Raw genomic sequence first — 18,512 nt, 5'->3', positions numbered from 1 at the left:
TTTGATCAGTCACATTGGTTGCTTGTTTAATATTTTATGTTCTGTAAATACAGATTAGACCAAAGGATAGGGCACTTGGGCAAACCAGATACAATTTAACACAATATTTAGTTGTCACTTTATGTAACCAAAACAGTTTTTGTTGAAAATTCTTAGGTGTGATAAGTAAGGACCCTCTCAGAAAGTTTTAAGGGTAATCTAAATCATAAGAAACAGAGACATATTCAGAAGCAGGATATGTATAGTTCTCAGTATTTCTTGTAGTACTTAAATAGGATAATGTGCTGATGATGTGTGTGTTATTTTTCTGGGCAGTACATGGATAAATTGAAAACTTAAGCTTTTAGTTTTTGTATTTTATTTTGTGAACACATCTGTAATATTGAGGGTATCAGGGACTAAACCAGACTTGCAGAATAGGTTGAATCCATCCAAAGGATGTAAGGCTGGAGCCAACCCTACATGAGATATCAGTCTGTTTATTTACACACATGCTCACATCGGACTAATTTAGAGTTCAAGGAATCACAAGGAAAACAGTGTGCCTCAACATAGACAGAAACACAATAGGAAGTTTATCTTCAGTCCAAGTGCTGTTACGTGGCAGTGCTACCCACTGTACTATGACGCTGTTCATGCATGATGATCAAATCTGTTTTTTTATTTTCAAAAATACCCGTTTTCTTTTAATTTAATTCTTGCTCCTACTCTCTTGAATAGCTGTGGACTTTTCTCTGTAGCTAAGCATGTTAAAACCATGTTTCCTGCAAAAACAACTAGGGCAAAGTGCATGTTGTAGTGCTATGGCTGTCTTCAACATTTTGTGTCAACAGTGTCTGTACACAGTAATCTTTTTATTCTAATTCTCTGAGAATGATGTATTATTATCTCTTTCTTTATACATGTTAGACTTCCTGTATCATCACAATTGAATTTTTCATACATATTGTATTCTTACAACAGAGCTATTCCAAACATATTTTAATAGACTTTTACAGCATGTACCTTAATGCTATCCCTTGGAACATTAGTTAACCAAATAAAAAAAAAAAAAAATTGGAATATAAATCATTTGTGAGCTTATAGAGGTTGCAAGATCCCAAAAATGATTGTTTCATTTGAATTATTTGATCAACGAAGCTTGATATTTAACTACATTTAAGAAAAGTCTTTGCTATAATGTTTGTTATTAGTTTTGCTCTGACTTCATTAACCAAATAAGACCAACTAATATCAGTTGCTAAATCCTAATATTAACAAGGCATGTAACTTGCTTAAATATATTATATAGATATAAGTTCAAGCTAATTGAAGATCCTTAATCTAATTTTGACAATACATTTGTTCTCACACTGACTGTCAAAGCTGAAATATTACAGTTCTATTATACTGTACTTTTATATTTTCAATTCAATAAAAACAATTTTTGTTTTTAAACAAATGTAAAAAAAATCCCTTGCATTAGTAACTGTCTAATAATTGCAAATTGTGGTTGGCAGATGGCACACACAGGATGCCAAGTTGTACCTCACTTTTTGCTTAGGACCCTGCATGTGCTGTGTGATTTGTACTTAAACTGCTTAGAGTTCTAAAGAGGATGAGATTTTTTACAAGGACTAGCCTCCAAGTACAAATCAAGCTTTCCATTATTTTGATGTATCATCATTTGATATTTTATATCAATCTGAACAGGTTTAAATGAAATGCCACAATCTGCAAATCTTGTTTGAGTGTAGGTTATGTTTCTCCTCGGCTCTTAGTTGATTTAATCACTCAATCAAGAAATGATTAGAGTGTTTACAGTTTCTTTAATATAGCCTGGCAAGTTTAAAACATCTAGAGCAAATTGGTGAATGTCAGATCATTCTTTTCTACTTTTCCATTTGTTTCTGCCTGACTTGCAAGTGCCTTAGCACTTGCCTCCTAATTCTTGTTCCCCATCTGCACTGCCCAAATTTGATAAAAGGTTTCCTATTTTATTATAACCACCAAAAATATGCTAAATTATTCTAACATATCTAATTCCTTATAGCACATAATCAGCTTTTGGTGTTTTGATGCAGGTTCTGATGTTAAGAGCATGGCAAATTGCTGCTCGGGTCTACCTGGCTTCTGCATTCTCCCACCTCTTCACAGACTGTAGCATGTCCAGTTTTGTTACATTGCATTGTCTGAAAAATAAATGTTGTCTTCTGATTCTTTATTTTTTAAGAAAACTCTCTGAAGATGGAGTCTGATGATTCGCAGGAGCAGAGGCACTCTTCAGGTAAGACCCATGCCACTGACAAATACATTACAATACCTCCTATATAAGAAGGTTGCATTCTGTTTAAACATGCACCACTCTTTCAGAAAAGGAAGTCGTGTTTTTAGGAAGCATATGTGAAAAAAGCAAAGAAAAGAACTATCAAAGTGTGAGCAGTTTTGTCAGAAGTAACCAAGAATTTTTTTTGTTAGGTGGGCGTCCTTGTTTGCACTGTAGAAAGTTTGAGGTTGAACTTTTGACTTCCCTGTCTGTTCTAATATAACTTAACTTTCCAAAGTAAAATTCAAGCTTTGACATTGGAGGAAAAGGTCTAGGAATTAAAGCCTTCAAGTTCCTTAGTTTCTATTGCTAAATGCATTTTGTATAAATTTATGTTATCAGGAAATTTTGCAAAACAGTGTTGAATGTTTCAGGGTTCTGTTGTAGGTGTATTGCTTTAGCAGTCATTTCATGATCATCAGAAGGATCAGAAAATCAACAGGTAAAAATGCAGTAAATATCTTTACTAAACAGAAACACAGCCTTCTGTTTAATATAATGTAGAAGCAAGGCACTAGTCATGGCATGTTACATCTCATCTAAACAGAAAGATTCAGTTGTGTCTAGGGCCAAGAGTTTTCCTCACTTAATGCACATAAAATGTAGCCGTTTATGTCTCAATTTTCATTACATCATTTAGTAGTATAGAAATGGCTACTAGTTTGTTTTTAGTGTAGATCCAGTTCAAGTTAAGAATGGTTTCTAACATATATCAATTGTCTTTTCATTCAGACAGTCAGCAGATGTCTTTGGATCTACGCATTCAAACTTCTGTAGATGAGACAGAGACTTCAGATTCTGACAGAAATCCAACTGAATTGGCTAAGAAAACTTCACAAGAGGGAGATGCTGGTATGTTTTCCATGAATCTGTTATTTTGTGCTGCTGATTGTTGTATACCTGTGTAGGCATTGCTAAGACGCTCAAGTTCCAGTTCCAGATGCATGTTAAAGTGGTCTTTTCCTCCCATGGAACACCTGGCAGGATTGCTATATTGTCGTATATTTTTGTAGGAGTAGTTATTTTCAGTAAACAGGATGTATTGCAGTGTAGAGTGTTATGTTTAAGTCTAAAATATGTTAATATATTGCAACCGTCTTTAACTGCTAGGAAGAGAAAGAATGTCACAACCAGGGTACCCTGAATTAATAACAATGTATTTTGTTTATTATAATAAAACTAAAATATATCAAACTACCTTAGTAGGTTTCTTGTAGCCCCAAATGTTTTGCTAAGGCTTTTTTACAAAGTCTTTTATTCTAAGCTCTCCTCATAGTTCAACTCATCATTGGCTTGATTTCACAACAGGCAAATAATACACCCTCCAAAGGGAGGAATTCCTCCTCTGCCTGTATCCAGATGTGAACTGCTCTTTTAATTTCCAGGTATGTCTTATCCCCAAAAATTTGTTTGACCCTCCTGGGTGTTTCTATCCTGCGGCAACATCTTGTCTGTGTCTGAGATAAAGAGAAAATACTCTTGAGGAATTAAGAACTCTGTAACCTGTGCTCCTAGTTTTAACATCATGAGGCGGAGCAGGTGATGACGACATATATGTACAAATATATAACAACAACAGTTTTCTGAGTATGTGTTTGTCTTTTCCCTTGCATATTCTTCCCCACCACCCACCTTTCAAAATAATCCTATGAGCACCTTCCACTTCCCAGTGATCATTGCAGAAAACCTAAAATTTGTAAGCTCTAGAGATGCATAACAAATGGCTAAGGTAGGGAAAGTTTGATCAAACATAAGGTGAGTGGTAATACAGTGAGAGGGGTCCTAAATCACTCTCAGTTGATGGTAAATATATTTCAAATTAGAAAAATTATATCTGCTTCCTGTAAACAGGAACATAGATAAAAAAAACATGGCCCCCCTGGGCACTAGACGAATTTTCACAGTGACTTGAAAAGTCTCTTGACTGAAAAAGATTTTCAGCTTTCCTCAGTCCATTGCCATCATTATTATTGCACATGAAGAAAAATTTATAATATAACTGTTCTAGCACCACTGTTGTACTATGCTGTGCCGTGCTGCTAACTTACTGGTTCTAGCCATTGTGTTATTGGCTACAGTCTTTTCTCAGCCTCTGTTCCTCTGTTTATGATCACAGGACCACCGTTGGCTGGATGTTTCTGGTTAGCAGCCCATTCTTGATACCTTTCTTCTTTGAAAACTCCAAATTAGTAGCTGGTCTTATAACTACATTTGATGCCAACTACTGTGCAGTATTCTCATCCATTTAATTCTTTGTCTTGTGCATTTTCCTCCTGAATTTCACAAATTCTGTCAGATGATACTGGTTTCTTAAGCAACATGTATATCCTTATGGATCCTCAAATATCAACACAAGTAGAGATTCCAGCTTTAAATTCAGAAACCCTGAATGTTTCTCTGTACTTTCCACTACCCGTGAACACCCCTAGTTTCTATCACTATTTGTACAACCAGTTATGTCAGAAGGGTAGGTGTCCCTAATAAATTTGCCACTTGCTGTGTAATTAGTAGCTTTTAGAGTACACACATTCACAGAATATGTACCTGCTATTTTGTAATTGTTAATGTTAAGAGAAATCTCTGTGTTGAAGAAACAACCAAAGACTCCTATTCACTTTCACCTTTCAAAATGGTTCCACAATACATTTAACACAATGGATATTGCAAAACCTCTTATTCTGTGCAATGTTCAGCATTAATGTAATGAAATGTTTACAAAACTCTTATGACCAAATCAGATAGTTTGTGGCTTATGTGTGAATCCTCAAAATATATGAACAACTTAATTTTAATTTCAAGACTCACCTTTCTATTTTTAAGAAGGGAAATTGTCATTAGCTCTTGCTTTATTGATGTCTGCTGATTAGAAGGTCTTTTCTTAACTTCTGTAAAAACATAGGGCTACTATCGCATACTACTCCACACCCTGACTGAAATACTACTGTACAATAAAGAAGCATTTCAAGCATAACTTTGCTGTTTTTTATATCAAAGTTATTATTTAGCAATCATGCATGTATTCATTTGCCTAAAAAACTTGTGCTGTTAACTGAAGCATTTATGAAATGAAAAAGACTGTTTCCCCAGTGGCTTACAATGGTGGTCTATGGGACACCAGAGCAAACATGATAAAAGATGCCTTAAACCTTACAGAATATGTTGACTTTGGAGCAAAGAATGTTCCAGAGTACTGATACATGTCTTGAGGTGCCAAACATATTGGAGAAGATATATCTATGTTGCTTTAACAAAAATATATTTTTCTGAGACTTCCCTGTCTCTCTAAATGGTAAGCTATCACATGTGGTGTCTGTTTACCAGTACCTTGCTTTATAAATGCTGCAGGTGAAAGCAGTTAGCAGTTATACTCAAATATAAAGAAGAAAGAAGTTTAGCTTTTTTGCCAAACAAAATCTGTATATGCCAGAAGCAGCAATGGACAGAAGATGAAAGAAGGCAGTATGGAGTTGTGGTTAAGGCTCTGGACTGCAAGCCTCAAGGTTTTAGGTTCAAATTCTGCTACTGACACTGTGTGAACATGAGCAAGTCACTTCACATTCCAGTGCTCAAAGGAAAGTAACCAATTCTATCTCTCAAATGTAGTAAATTGATTTGGATCAAGGCATTAGCCAAATCATAAGTAAATAAAATAAAAAGATGAAGAAAGTTGTGGAGAAACAGGAATTCAAATGTTTAATTTGAAGCAATGAAGAAGAACAAAGAGCTGGTGATTGGTGGTACACAAATCGTCTTCTTCTTCTTTTGGTTGCTCCCGTTAGGAGTTGCCACAGCGGATCATCTTCTTTCACATCTTTCTGTCCTCTGCATCTTGTTTTGTTACACCCATAACCTGCTTTTCCTCTCTCATCACATCCATAAACCTTCTCTTAGGCCTTCCTCTTTTTCTCTTGCCTGGCAGCTCTATCCTTAGCATCCTTCTCCCAATATACTCAGCATCTCTCCTCTGCACATGTCCAAACCAGCACAATCTCGCCTCTCTGACTTTGTCTGCCAACTGTCCAACCCGAGCTGACCCTCTAATGTACTCATTTCTAATCCTGTCTATCCTCGTCACACCCAATGCTAATCTTAGCATCTTTAACTCTGCCACCTCCAGCTCTGTCTCCTGCTTTCTGGTCAGTTCCATAGTCTCCAACCTATATAACATAGCTGGTCTCACTACTGTCCTGTGGACCTTCCCTTTCACTCTTGCTGATATCCGTCTGTCACAAATCACTCCTGACACTCTTCTCCACCCATTCCACCCTGCCTGCACTCTCTTTTTCACCTCACTTCCACAATCCCCATTACTCTATACTGTTGATCCCAAGTATTTAAACTCATCCACCTTCGCCAGCTCTACTCCTTGCATCCTCACCACTCCACTAACCTCCCTTTCATTTACACACATGTATTCTGTGTTGTTCCTACTGACCTTCATTCCTCTCCTCTCATATCTCCACCTCTCCAGGGTCTCCTCAACCTGCTCCCTACTATCGCTACAGATCACAATGTCATCAGCAAACATCATAGTCCATGGGGACTCCTATCTAATCTCGTCTGTCACCCTGTCCATCACCATTGCTAATAAGAAAGGGCTCAGAGCCGATCCCTGATGTAATCCCACCCCCACCTTAAATGCATCCGTCACTCCTACTGCAGACCTCACCACTGTCACACTTCCCTCATACATATCCTGTATAACTCTTACATACTTTTCTGACACTCCTGACTTCCTCATACAATACCACAATTCCTCTCAAGACACCCTGTCATATGCTTTCTCCAGGTCCACAAAGATGCAATGCAAGTCCTTCTGGCCTTCTCTATACTTCTCCATCAATACCCTCAGAGCAAATGTCGTATCTGTGGTGCTCTTTCTTGGCATTCAGTCATATTGCTGCTCACTAATCATCACCTCACTTCTTAACCTAGCTTCCACTACTCTTTCCGATAACTTCATGCTGTGGCTCATCAATTTTATCCCCCTGTAGTTACTACAGTCCTGCACATCCCCCTTATTCTTAATTGTCAGCACTAGTGCACTTCTTCTGCACTCCACAGGCATCCTCTCACTTTCCAAGATTCCATTCAAGATTCTGGTTAAAAACTCCACTGCTATCTCCCCTAAACACCTCCATACTTCCACAGGTATGTCATCTGGACCAACGGCTTTTCCATTCTTCATCCTCTTCATAGCTGTCCTTACTTCCTCCTTGCTAATCTGTTGCACTTCCTGATTCACTATCTCCACATCATCTAACCTCTTCTCTCTCTCGTTCTCTTCATTCGTAAGCCTCTCAAAGTACTCTTTCCATCTGCTCAACACACTCTCCTCGCTTGTGAGTACATTTCCATCTTTATCCTTTATTACCCTAACCTGCTGCACATTTTTCCCAGCTCAGTTCCTCTGTCTAACCAATCGCTACAGGTCCTTTTCTCCTTCCTTAGCGTCCAAACTCTTATACAACTCATCAGCTTTTTCTTTAGCCATCACCACCTCTTTCTTCAACTTGTGTCTTATCTCCTTGTACTGTTGTCTACTTTCTGCATCTCTCTGACTATCCCACTTCTTCTTTTCCATCCTCTTCCACTGTATACTCTCCTGTACTTCCCCATTCCACCACCAGGTTTCCTTTTCCTCCTTCCTCTGTCCAGATGTCACGCCAAGAGCCCTTTTTGCTGTCACCCTTACTACATCTGCTGTAGTTTCCCAGCTGTCTGGTAATTCTTCGCTGCCACCCAATGTTTGTCTCACCTCCTTCCTAAACTCAACCTTGCAGTCTTCCTTTTTCAGCTTCTACCATTTGATCCTTGGCTCTGTGCTCACACTCTTCCTCTTCTTGATCTCCAGCGTCATCCTACAGACCACCATCCTATGCTGCTTAACTACAGTTTCCCCTGCCACTACTTTGCAGTCTTCAGTCTCCTTCAGATTGACTCTTCTGCATAGGATGTAATCTACCTGTGTGCATCCGCATATTGATTTGACAAAATTTTACACCAGATGCCCTTGTTTGTGTTACTAATTGGTATAATTTTTCAGCCACCATTTTGTAGGTATTTTTTCCATTTTTCTGAATTCACCTGGAACAAATGATAACAGCCTAAAGGACCAAATGGGAATGGTTCATTACAGTAAGTTTATTTATCTTTTTAGCAGCAGCAGTATGTTGCTCAAACTGAAGCAAGCCTCAAGTGTTAGTATGGAGTTTGCACGTATATAGTTTGCCTTTCTGAAGGTAAATGCCTTCAGTTGGGTTGCTTACATCTAATATAAGATTGAAAGAAAGGGCGTGGATAGAAACTATAGACACTCCATGTTTTCATTGAATTCTCACTTCCTGGGTATGTGTATTTTTCAGCTATTATAGCTGAAAAACAGTGTTGTGTGCTAAACAGCTACATACATGTGGTTTACTTTGTCATATTTAGCTTCTGATTTGAGTAATTTCTTCTATTGTTTACATAAAAAGTCTACTCTTGACAGTAACTGTGAACAGAAGTGAACTCATACTTATCTTTATTTCAGGAAAGACAAATAGAATAATCTATAATAAAAATTAATCCATGTCTTTGTTGCATTGCCATAACCATACTTCCAAAATTCAGAGAACATTTCTGAAATGGAAATCTTTACCACTTTGAAGTGGACATTTTTGGCAGCTTTTAAGGCTTTTCCTTAAAATTTTCCCTGCCATTGTCCTAAAATGGTGTTGGAGTGGTCTTTTATTTAAATATATAAATAATGTTTCGCTTAACAATACCACTTACCTGGCCCAATGAATGTTGGCCAAAATTGTAAAAACTTTCCTTTGACTTCAGTGCAACCAAATTTCTCCTTTAGAGTCAGAATTATAAGCATAGTCATCCTACACTGTGTGGATCTTCAATTAGCAAGAGCTATCTGTACATTTCTCCTAATGATTTTTTGAAAGAATAGATAATAAATAAATAAAATTACAATTTTTTTGAGTACTGGAGGTGTGGTTGGTTATAACGGATCGAGTCTGACAAAATGCTTATTTTAGAAAAACCCAATGGGAGGAAAGGTCATTCAAGTCTAAATAGGGCAGAGGGATTTGTATTAAAGAACTAATATTAGAATACAGGATACATTCCAAGGTCAAAGTGACTGGTTCAGGTTAATATGGGTATAGGTCATGCAAACATTTTTAGTTATGTGTAAGAGGTAATGTTTAAGTTTATTGTCATGTGTACATTGTACACTGAAGTTCCTACTTGCATGTCTCACATAGGCTAGTGGCAGTAATAAAACCGATATTAGACAAAAACATAATGTATACATTTAAGGCTAAGATTAATGAAACTTGGTAAGCTGTCGCCATTTTCAGCCTAATACAGCTGCAATACATTTCTGTAGCCCTTATCCTCCTGTGTGGAAGTAGATGTGTAGTGATTGTTAACATCACAGGTGCTGCACACCTTTAAATATGTTCCTAACGGTCAATTTAGGTTGCACAGATTTACAAATAGCTGTTCTGACACTGAGTCTCTTGTACTCATACTTAATAATAAAAACGTGAAATTTGGGTTGCAGTTCTTAATGTAGCATGTCAGTTTGAGTTACGTAATCAAATAATATTTTATTTGCAAATTGCAGTTTAAATGTAGTTTTGTTGTTGTAGGTACAAGCCAGGTATAGTTTTTTTTTAAAAAGGGACATGTGCAGGACTCTATTCTGTAAAGTGGCAAAGAAATAATAAATTCACCAACAATATTTTATTTTGGGCCTTTCAATCTATGTGAAGCTGTTTTTTTTGGTTTACTGGCATGCTTTCTTTTGAAATAAGAGGTTTCACCTGTCAACATAGGAAGGTGTTTTTAATAATGCAAGGAGGCACTGTGGATAGTTAGATAGTAAGGCTAAACATTTACCATATACAGTTTGAATGTTCTCCTGTGTGTTTGTGTGTTTACTTGCAGGTATTGTGGTTTTTGTCCCATATCCTTAAATGTAAAGTGCGTTTGTGATTGTATGACAGGGTGTAGATTTGAATGCCACTGAGCAAGTCACTTTGCTTGTCTGTGCCCTGATTGGAAAAAAACAAATGTAACCAATTGTATCTCAAACGTTGTAAGTGGCTTTGGATAAAAGCGTTGGCCAAATAAATGTAAATGCAAAAAAAATATTATTTGCTTGGAATGTAAAAATTCACCGAAACTCTGAAATCAAGCTGTCTTGATTAGAATTAAATGAACCTCACAATTACATAATGTTTTAATTTGACTGTAAAAATGAGTGGCTGTGTGAATAATTCAGTAATAGTGTTGGTCAGCCTATTTTACCAGTGTTTTTTGCAGCGAATTTGCTGGATTTGTTAGTGACCTTGTTTTTCCAAATATTTTCTGAAAATTAGCTATGCAGCCAGCTTAGACAAACTTTTTTCCCAGTTCCCCATGATGCTTTACAGGGCCAGCATGACATTACAGAGCAATTTCAGCCAATGATGGCTGGGATAGGCTCCCAAATATGTAAGGCTGATGCGAGTAGTTGGTGGTATGCCAGATTATTAAGTATACAAGCAAGGACTTATATGTTACCTGTGTGTAAAGCGTGAGCCTACCCCTTTAATTACATTACCCAGAGCGCTGTGCAGTTGATGCAAACAGGAAGGAGTGAAATATTCATGTGCTTTAGTATTCTGCTTCTTTGGTAACAGAGGCAGTCAGGCAAGCAAGAACACCAGGGGAAGAAAAATCAAACTGCACTTTTCAATTCGAGAATGGTGAGTACCTGCTATGGAATCTCTAGGGGAGGCAACCATAAGTGAATTCAAGCATCCTGCTCCTATTGCCACTGTTTGCAAGAAATGTTATTGTTCTGATTAACTTTATCTCAGGGAGACAAAGTGATGCAATGGTTAGCACATCTGCCACATATGTCAGGTCTCTATTTGGCCACAATGATCAGTCTATAGTTGGCAGATGCTTCTCTAGCCGCCATGGACACTTAAAAGACAATTGCACCATTATAATTTACTCACAACTAGTTTAGTTCCCCTTCCCCATTGACTCTTAATGTGTTTTTCAGAGTTTGGAAAAGTTCCTGAACATTTTAGTGATTTTTATCAGACTTGAGATGACGCAAATGCACCTGGGTTTGCTTATCACTGTTCAGTAAATGGAAAATACTAAAAGAACATGACAATAATGGTGTCCTGTGTATACATACATTCAGCAGCATTTGCTTGCTGGCGAACATGAGATATCTTCTAAAGAGAAGAGTTATTCACAAATCTACCTCTACTATCCTTAACCAGAAATGCATTGAGAAATAAACTGCACCAGATAATTAAATAAAAAGGTGTTATTTGGCCACCAAACTCATGTCAAGAATCGCTCATTTATTTTTATCTTAAAGAATTAATTCTGCTGGGTTGATGTTCTCGTGCATTCTGTTTTATTCCCTCTGGAATTTTTGGATGATTCTTAATCTTTCCGACATTGTCATGTTAAAAATAAAAACAAATGACAAACAAACTTTGAAATTATTGAAAGTGTAAAATAAAAATGACATTCACAATGATGTATCCTGTTGAGTTATTACTTTACTGGCTTACAGAGTGATTCTGAAGGGAAACAATTATCGCATCTCACACCTGGCAAATTGAAATTCATTTGTACTCCTAGAAACTATGCTAGAAGGTTGTTTCTTGTAGATATTGTGAGGAAAAAAAATTAAACAGAGAATTTCTTAGCTGTTGCACTCACATTCCAGGCTCTCATGTCTCCCTGATGGTCCTTGTGCTCTTTAGAGGAATATGTGGTGCACTGCTGCACTGTTCAGTCATTAGAAGAGTCCTGGGTCCTCCTCATAAAGACCATGTCTTTGTGAGTAATTTTGAAAATCTTAAGTCAGATAACAATAAGTGACCTGTAAGGAAAATTAGGATAAATATATACATGAGCAAACTATTCCTGTGTTTAACACTGCAGTTTCTTAGTTGTAGCACTGACGTCTATTCTCTTTTTCTCACAATATACTGCAATGAATAAAAATGGAGATTACTGATTTTTAGTTTTGGATTATGTATTTATGCCAAATATCCTGCTTATATGCCAAGATAAATAGATTGCATTAGGAAAGTAATGAGCAGAACTCAAGCCTGGATGCTGTTGTGGGGTGTTGTTCTGACTTCTTGCTCAAGTCGCCAAATTCACAGGAAGTGGTGAAGCATTGTTTGATCTTAAAACCCCACCAGTCAAAAAGGCATCTATGTATTCACTAGATTTATTAGAGGCTTACTGCAGATATTCTAAATTTAAATATGGGTTTTGTAAAAACTTTCCCAGCCTTCAATGGAAAGCAGCAAACATTTTGAAATGTGGTCTTTTTGTTATACTAGTTCAGCAGTGGTGGTGTACTGGCTTTGTATGGAAATATTTTACTTATAGTGATCCTCCACTTTCTTTACATCATAGGTGTTCTTAAAACTTTAAGTATATTTTTTCAATATTTGTCCTGCGACCAAGGTGTAAGATTTAGTTATATTACACGTTCAGACAAACTTTAGTTGTACTGAATGCATCAAGTTGCATTGTTACACAGAAAACTGAAAAATGCTCGTGCTATAACACTAGGGCTGTGACATTTATGGTGAATGTCCCTGCTGCATGAACTTACCTCCTGCAACATCTCATTTGGGGTGAAACTGGCCAACCAGGTTGAATGTTGAAAATGAAATGGCTGTCATACAAGCATAGATTAGTTATTAATCATAAATGACAAAAATATCAGACAGTAACAGAAAGTAATGGTGTATGAGTTCTCTCTTTCTCTCTCTCTCTTTCTCACAATGGTGGTCCGGATCTAATTATGCAATTTTCATTACGCTATAACTTATTAAGTTTATTACATAGAAAATCACCCGAAAAGTCCAGGACCATCTACAAGTGTGTGAACTGACGACATGAAGAATCGTCTTCGCGCTGAACTGGAATCGTCCCCGCATAAATCAAAATCATCCAGATGATCTGGGTCTGCATAATTTGATCTGGACAACCCCGTATATATATATATATATATATATATATATATATATATATATATATATATATATATATATATATAATTTTATGTTGTCAATGCCTTTCTCGTCATAGGCATGTTTACTTCCACTAGAAATATGTTTGTGTTGTAAGAAACGAAAACAGTGTAAGCTTGCTAAGCATTAGTGAAAGGATGCTTCAACATTCATCTACGTAAGTTAAAAATACGGGTTATCTCCACACTGAAAAGTGAAAAAGAAAAATCAGAGATCTGAGTTAGCAACTGTTATGCGATTATCTGTTGTCTATACCTGAAGAAGACTACTTGGTTAAGGCCACACAGCCAAGATGTGTTATCTCTAACTTTAGCTTATTTTCCCTAATGGAAACAACCTATTTTTGTATGCATTTTACAACAAAACCGCAAAATTATTTCTAGGGTGCTTTGAGTTGGGATGACCACTGATTTCCAATTTGTGTTTACTGTGTTAAGATGATAAACATCACATGCACATGTTTGTTAAATGATGTAAAGAACTTTCTCAGAATCAGTGGTGTTACCATTAGTTAGCACCCCCCTAGGCTTCAATCTAACTAGTAAGCAGTATACAGTATACTGAAACTAAGAATCCTTTCATACTCAAGCCCAGACCCGTGTTTGGTCTTTTTTTTTTTTATATATAACTCTTGCTTGTTCACTGTTGGAATCTGTGGCTGCTTTCTCCAAATTTGAACTAAATTCATGGCAAAGGTTAAATTGTTCATTTGAAAATGTTTTTGTACATTTTAATAAGTGATTTATTTACCTATGCTAAAACACTTCTTACACACTGAAAACATAAAATATCAATTTTTCCTCCAGGTTTCTGAACATTTACAGTTCAGTGCTCTTACATTTTTGAGAGTTGATAAAGTAGGTCTGGCAGAATTCTTTCAGTTTAACAGGGAATCACATACTTGAGGACACCAGTGGAAATTAAATGGAAATGCATGTAAGACTGAACCCAGTAAGTACTTCTTTATACAAAGAGCGGTGGGAATCTGGAACATGGAGTTGGAGCAGAAACTTTGACAACCTTTAGGAGGTATTTAGATCAGATACTGGGACCGCTTAGCTATTGGCTAAAAAAATGAGATTGAATGTTCTTGTCTCGTATGTCAAAGTTCTTATGGTCTTATGGGAGTTGTAGTCATCAATACTACTAATTTGCTCATCATTATTTTGTGCGTTTTTTGGGGGAGTTTGTACTGATCTTCCTCTGCTTCATCCATGGATCTGCTCAATTTCATATAAATGCTAAACAGTGTTTAAATATGTGCCAAACGTATGTGAATGGTAGTAGATCATTGATACTTTAAGAGACAATTGCTTTCAATTGAGATTGATGTTGCTTTTAGATTGTAACACTTAATTAATCCTGCAGTAGGCATGAAATGTAATCTGGCTCTCGTATCTTTAAGGACCAATACATGTTTAACCTTTGAAGAAAAAAAAGAATCCCTGTGAACTCTGCCTGCATTTTGGGCATAATCTTGCAGAGGCAAAATTCAGATGGGCTGTGCTGCCTATTTTTGGTTGTAGAATTCTTATACTGTATTTAAGAAAGGAGAGCAATACTAAGTTTTCATCAATATGCACTGATAAATTATGCTTACAAACAGTCCCAGCCTGTGTTTTTATTCAATGCATGTACGATCACTACAAAAATTAATTTTTTATAGAGTAGGAATTTATTTTGGATACAAGTCAGTCACTTTTTTCTCATTGTGAATCACAGACTCTCACGGGGGTTGTGATGGTTGAACCAAGGAGTGGGCGGGGATCCAAATTGCAATACATGTCTTGTGTCATAGTGGTATCTATGTCTTCTCCAAACAAGACTGTCCAAAACTGTTTTTGATGTTTGCCAAGTCTGCAGGGTCCATTATCCTGTCAAGATGAATGGATGTAATTTATTTCATAGTAGAACAAGTGAGTGATATACTCACATGTTTGTAGTCGAAGAGATAACCAAAGTCATCAAAAGTGGTGGTGGGCTAACTGTTTCTGTTAGTTCAAAGTTGCAGTCTGTCTCTCTAGTATGTACTGTACAGTAATTAAGTTAGCCTCTGTCTTGTAATATTGTGGGAAGCCAATGGGGGCACATTTGAGAGGTAGACACACACAGACAGCCCTTAGGCTGACATAAAATTTAGTATGATCAACTGAGAAATTTAAAAATGAGTTTTGCCCACTTGAACCAATCCATTTACTAATTGAGTTGGATCTAGATGCTATTGTGGAGCTTGTAATATCTGGAATCAAGACTACTATGGTGGGTGGGTCGGCAGTTATGGCAAGTTTTTTCTGTGTGTGTGTGTTAGACATTAGTCTATTAGATTCAGTATAATTTTGTTTTCAGCTTGAAATGTTGAGGTGTTGAATGGCAAGAAAATGTAGTTATTTGAATTTTTGTAGCACAATAAGGTATAAAGAAGACAATATCTTGAAATACAACCTGTTGTTTTAAAGAATAATTATACATTCAAATATGTGAAGTATTGTTTTCTATAGATAAAACAATGTATCAGATTTACTTACTTTATTTGAACCTCAAAACTATTCATTGAATAGAATAACTTGTTATAAAGTTAGACAGTACTTTGTTGAAATTTTCAGTAACCGCAGCTTTAGAGGGCTGAACAGTTATAGTACAAACAGCAGTACCATGCATGATGGCAGTTAAATAAATCAAACAAGTTTCAGTGCTGCTTTTTAAAACAGTTTTAATTTGGTGCTCTGTGTTCTTCATGCCTGAAAGTCACATTTAAATGAAGAATGTTTCCCCTCTTGGTAAAAAAGCAGCTGCAGGTTCAGTGTCCCAATTACATAGTTAAAGGTACAGTAGTGTTTTTCTGAAAGACTAACTTGCATTGTCTCACTTTTACATAGACTTTAAATTAGAATTAGACCTCAAAAAATGTGCATCATTCTCTGTAAGTCTAATACTGTCAACAATGCACTTTTAATCAGATGTGGTAAATATGATGGTGTTAAGATTGGACAGGTCTACTGATTGACTTTCCTTTGAATTGTATGTGCAGTGCTATCACTTAAAAGCCACAGAAGGAATAAGGTATAGAGTTTATGAGTTCTAAACCTAAATGCCTCTATTGAGGAAGGCATGAGACAGTTCTTAGAACTTTCTTTTTTTTTCATTGGAAATTTTTTAATTTAGGAGGAAAATTATGAGTGAACTGTTTTGTTTTTTTCCTATATGTGCCAGTGTTACAGTAATGAACCATAATGGTACATGCACGGAAACATACATCCCTGTATAGTCATCCCAAGTCCTAGAGTGACTATTGAAATGATTCTGCACACTCTGTCAGTTGAACATGTGTACAAAGTTTACTCCCTGAATGCCTTCAGAAGAGAGTTATTATTAAAGTAAATGTTGATAAGCTAAGCTTCTTAAGTAAACTAACCTTTTTTTGTTGTAGTGTACCAATAAAACAATGCAGTAATCCTCATGGTTATCACACTGGACCTTTTGTGTTTGCACAGTCCTAAACAGCATACCTGATACCAGATATTTTTGTGACTCCTGATAACTTTTTTTTTGTTTCTGTCCTAATTTCTAATGAGAAAAGAGAAAAAATCTCTAAACTGGATTTATGAATTCTTCTCATAAAACATTTTAGCACAAGAAGATGGTTGTACTATCTGACTATTTGGTTAAACATAATAATGTGTGTTGCCTGATTTATAGATCATTTCTGTATGAGGATTTTTATACCACTTCCATACTTTTGTGTGTTCTAAAGTATCCTGACCGCTCATTGGTCCTTGCTAATGTATTGGCTGCTTGATGAAGAGATCACAGGTCACTGGTTTGACACATTATAAAGGCAGAGGAAAAATGGAGAACTTGATGATGACGGTCATGTGGACTTCTGGCCTTTAATCCATTAATGTAGGGACATCACAGTGCTTTAATCAGGTGGTGGTGGCACAGCAAAAGAACAGAAGAGAAAGTAGGGGTTAGTACGGATTTTGAACATGAATACCATGAATAATAATGATAATTGAATATACAGAGCATCAGGATTAAACTAAGATGAAGCTATGAGAAAGCCATGTTAAAGTAATGTGTTTTCAGCAGTGTTTTAAAGTGCTCCACTGTATTAGCCTGGTGAATTCCTATTGTCAAGCTATTCCAGATTTTAGGTGCATAACAGCAGAAAGCCGCCTCACTACTTCTTTTAAGTTTAGCTCTTGGAATTCTAAGCAGACACTCATTTGAAGATCTAAGGTTACGATTTGGAGTGTAAGATGTAAGACATTCCGAAATATAAGATGGAGCAAGATTATTTAAGGCTTTGTAAACTATAAGCAGGATTTTAAAATCAATACTAAATGACACAGGCAACCAATGTAATGACATCAAAACTGGAGAGATGTGCTCGGATTTTCTTTTCCTAGTTAAGATTCTAGCAGCTGCATTCTGTACTAGTTGCAGTCGATTAATGTCTTTTTTGGGTAGTCCTGAGAGGAGAGCGTTACAGTAATCTAGTCGATTGAAAACAAAAGCATGGATTAATTTCTCAGCATCATGCAATGTTATAAGTGGTCTAACTTTTGGTATATTTCTTAAGTGGAAAAATGCTGTTTTAATAATCTGATTAATATGTGATTTAAAATTCAGGTCAGAGTCAATAGTTACCCCTAAATTATTTACCTCCATCTTGACTTTTAATCCTAATGCATCAAGTTTATTTCTAATAACCTCATTATATCCATTACTGCCAATCACTAAAATTTCTGTTTTCTCTTTATTTAGTTTGAGAAAATTACTACTCATCCATTCAGAAACACAAGTAAGAGATTGTGTCAGTGAATTAAGAGAGTCGGGGTCATCAGGCGCAATTGATAAGTACAGTTGTGCGTCATCAGCATAGCTATGGTAGCTCACGTTATGCCCCGAGATAATCTGACCTAACGAAAGCATGTAAATCGAAAAGAGCAGCAGACCCAGGATAGAGCCTTGTGGAACACCATATAGAATATCATGGGTCTTTGAAGTATAATTAGCACAACTTACAAAGAATTTTCTACCTGCCAGGTAGGATTCAAACCAATTTAAGACACTGCCAGAGAGGCCCACCCATTGACTAAGGCGATTTCTAAGAATATTGTGATCATTGGTATCGA

At 36.4% G+C, this 18,512-nt stretch overlaps 1 protein-coding gene across 2 annotated transcripts in view; it reads left to right on the top strand.

Moving 5' to 3' along the window:
- Positions 1-18,512, top strand: part of LOC120517725 (zinc finger protein Aiolos-like) — a 124,274-nt gene that overhangs the window by 11,637 nt on the left and 94,125 nt on the right. The window contains exons 2-3 of one of the 2 annotated variants that reach the window (XM_039740184.1): positions 2,213-2,266; positions 3,038-3,157. In XM_039740184.1, the coding sequence (XP_039596118.1) occupies positions 2,227-2,266; positions 3,038-3,157 (160 nt within the window). In that variant the 5' untranslated portion in view covers positions 2,213-2,226. Of the gene's footprint in view, positions 1-2,212; positions 2,267-3,037; positions 3,158-10,994; positions 11,056-18,512 lie in introns of those variants that run through there. The other variant, XM_039740185.1, reaches the window with a different exon arrangement.

Source organism: Polypterus senegalus, chromosome 17, assembly GCF_016835505.1.
Source record: "Polypterus senegalus isolate Bchr_013 chromosome 17, ASM1683550v1, whole genome shotgun sequence".
NCBI classification, from domain to species: Eukaryota; Metazoa; Chordata; class Cladistia; order Polypteriformes; family Polypteridae; genus Polypterus; species Polypterus senegalus.
This window is presented reverse-complemented; position numbering and strand designations above follow the sequence as displayed.